Source organism: Hippocampus comes, unplaced genomic scaffold (genome assembly GCF_001891065.2).
Source record: "Hippocampus comes isolate QL1 unplaced genomic scaffold, H_comes_QL1_v1.1 scaffold44, whole genome shotgun sequence".
Lineage (NCBI taxonomy): Eukaryota > Metazoa > Chordata > Actinopteri > Syngnathiformes > Syngnathidae > Hippocampus > Hippocampus comes.
Window position 1 is genome coordinate 863,168 of NW_017805546.1, and position 3,349 is coordinate 866,516.

At 47.6% G+C, this 3,349-nt stretch overlaps 1 protein-coding gene across 1 annotated transcript in view; it reads left to right on the plus strand.

Moving 5' to 3' along the window:
• Nucleotides 1–47: 47 nt before the first annotated feature.
• The window catches only part of dhrs3b (dehydrogenase/reductase (SDR family) member 3b), a 12,903-nt gene continuing 9,601 nt past the window's right edge, over nt 48–3,349 (plus strand). The window contains exon 1 of the mRNA XM_019879576.1: nt 48–597. Coding sequence (XP_019735135.1) covers nt 403–597 — 195 coding nt within the window. The 5' untranslated portion in view covers nt 48–402. The remainder of the gene's footprint in view (nt 598–3,349) is intronic.

The following is a 3,349-nucleotide window of genomic DNA, read 5'->3' on the forward strand; positions in this document are numbered from 1 at the left end:
ACCCACCTGGATCTCAGTGGGGTGACCACTTTTCGGAGACCCTCCACGCCAGCGAGCGCGTCGATCAGGATTACTGAGCCCCCCCCAGCCACCCTCCTTCTCTCCACCCACCCCTCCTCCTGCTCCTTCGCAGCCTGCCCTCGGCTCGGCTCCACGCTCCACGTTCGGCGGGAGGCGCGCATATAAAAGCGGCGCGCGGCGGCTCGCGGAGCGCACAAGAGTTTGGCGCGGGGGGCTTCGAGGCGGGATGAGCGAGCAAAGCGGCGCCCCGTCGACGTCACCGAGTTCGGACGCCAGTTTTTGCCCCGCGCGAACCATCTCCTCAAGGTGCGCATGAGAGGCGAGGGCGGCAGGTGAGACTCCGCGAAGAAAAGTGCACCCGAGCCAAGACTTTTCGCCAGCATGGAGCTGCGGGGCGCGTGTCGGGCGCTCCTCTTCCCGGTCCAAGTGCTCTTCTACGTGCTGCGCTCGGCGGTTCGGTGGCTGGTGCCGAGCAGGCGGAAGCAGCTGAGCGACGAGGTGGTGTTGATCACGGGAGGGGGACGCGGCATCGGACGCCACCTGGCCAAGGAGTTCGCCAAGCAGGGCGCCAGGAAGGTAACACGACACACAAAAGAGGCCCTTGCGGTGCGCGCTTGTTGTTGTGTCTGCGGATCGGAGTGTGTGCGATTCGGAGTATTACACAACAAGTGGGGTCACGCAGAGGTTTTATGGCCGGCTGCTGGTGTGATTAAACAGCTGACACGTGACGCGTGTTGTGGGAAGGGCTGCGGCGGGATTGACGTGTCGGGGAGCCGCGCTCGGAAAAGGCATGCGAGGGAGTCATCCAGAGGACACGCTATTAGGTGAACCGATCCATTACAACGGCTGCGTGCCAAATAGTTCACGGTACTTGGCTTTTGATCGACACTGATTGTCTTGTTTGGTTCCTCCCGATGCAAAACGATTCTGAGAAACAGCTGCTCACCAAAACTATCACCACCGCAATCGTGAATGTATTGTTCAATGAATGCTTCTCTGACACAGCCGATCACAGCTGAGCATCTTTTGGGGAGGAACTTTCTGATTTGGATTTGCAACCCAAGTGCACTTTGTTTGCTCGATTATCTTTCGTCAGTCCTTGATTCGTTGATGGACGCTGATCAGCCGCAACATATTGCTCGATGGAATGAGGTCACATTCGTGAGCTGTCAGAGTGTGTGCGGTTTCCTGCATCGGATATGATTACATATTGTGCAAGTGCTCATCATTTTCTTTTGAGCAACCACATTTCGAAGTTACCTGTCGGGAAGTCCTGCTTGGGATGGTGCAGGGGTACCTAATGAAGTGTCCACTTGGCTTAGACAGAGTGGGCCAGAAGTTTCTCTTTATTTTCTGCCGATCCCGGATCAATTTGGCTAAGTTCTACATTTGCTGAAAAATCATCATTCTCAAGATGCGAGGATATGCAACAATTCAAAGATGCTATTCACAACTTACATAGTTTCTCATCATAACACCCAAATGAATACATGTGATTCTGTTTCGGAAGCAAAAATGGTCTCTTGCGTGTCAAGGTCAGATTTGTCTCCATACAGTTTCACATTAAAGACCCTCAAGTTAAAACTTATGTCGAGATTGTCATCTTACCAGCAATTGCGCCTGTTTTGGTTCCAAATGTGGAGTTTTGCTCAGCACAGGGGGCATATCTAATTTTATGAGCGAAAGGGTCATGAACCACCCAAAAATCCAAAAGAGAAAAACGAAATCCTCCGATATTTAACTGATCAGCTTGAATTAGGGCCTCTGTATTTTTTTTGTATTGTTTCAAAATTTTTAAAACACCAAAGATGCTAAATTTGGTATTTTTCATGTATTTAATATTATTAGTACTAGTAATGTGTATTTTGGTGTCTGCCTGTGTAATTACCTTAAACTATCATAAAATGTGCATATTCCTTAATGGGTTGGCTTTATTATATTTATCATTATTATTATTATTATTATTAAAGGCAAAATATTTCAAAGTGGCCCTCAGAGGATAAAGTTTGGACACCCTGCCTAGGATGTCAATTTATTTAAGTGTCTTAAAAAAACCGACAACCAAAAAAACTTTTTTTGAAAAGACTTTTTCAGAGTGCAGCTGCACAACAAAAGACGTCGCTCTGCTTTTCAGCACCTCATTGTTGGGCGCCACAAAGGTGTGAAGGCATTGAAAACAACACCTGCGCTAATGTGCGCCGCAAACTACCTCCTGCTTGCAAAGATGCTCAGAGGAAACAGCGGGGCCATTTTGAATGAGGCTAACCTCTGATGTGAACCGGCGCCATCCCCCCCACCGTCTCTCCTTTGTGAGTGTCAGGCCAGAATTTCCTTTTTCCTCTGCGCGGACTTCCACGCTGCATGAAAGGGCAAACTGAAGAGTTGATGAATGAATCCTCGGAGATGGAACTCGAGCAGGAGAACGGAGAATTGGCGCGCCGAAGCAATCATTCTTCGGACAGCTTCCAAAAAAGAAAAAAAAAAAAAAAAGAAGAAGAAGAGAGACCTCTCAGCAGAGGTGTCAAAAGTACTCCTACTGTGCACTTAAGTAGAAAACGTGGAAAGACTAAAAACTATAGACAGTGCTACTCTTTGATGGAGATAGAGCATTTCACAGTGCTTAAATGGCACTGCCCCCACTAGATAAATACGTGAGCACCTTCATTCACATCCACAGTTATCTCGCGGAGCGCGATGTGCAGTTAGCTAGCTAGCTAGCTAGCTAGCAACTGTAAGTCTACATCTCCCCCAAAATAATTTTTGAGAAAGTTGTTGTTTGAGAGCCCGCTGGCATTTGCCAAACTTTTATGCTGTCAAAAAAGGGCGTTGCTAACTTTCTGAGCGGAATGAACCATTCTCTTCAATCAAGGAGAAGAAGGGGAATATCTTGATTTGCTCAATTTGTGACGTCAGCGTCGTGAATGCTCCCTGGTCCTCATTTCTCCATACCGCTGCAGTCCCTATTTTTTGTTTTTTCCACCTTCTAAGACCCCAAGATCTCAACCTCAGTTGACTTTACCTTTCTCGTCACAATTTTGACACTGAGGAGAAGAATGTACACACAGTTTTTCAAATTGATGAACTCAAAGTAAAAAGTTGTTTGAAAAATGAATACTCAAGTCAAGCACGCATGCCTCCTTAAACCAGTAACAAACAATTGATTTCTTCTTGATTGTCCAAAAATGTGCAATTCAATATGGTCGAAAGCCACAGCGCTGACAACAGGTTTGTGTGTGTGTGTGTGTGTGTGTGTGTGTGTGTGTGTGTGTGTGTGTGTGTGTGTGTTTTGTCCCGGACGCGGGAAGCACACCACTCCCAGCTGGGTATT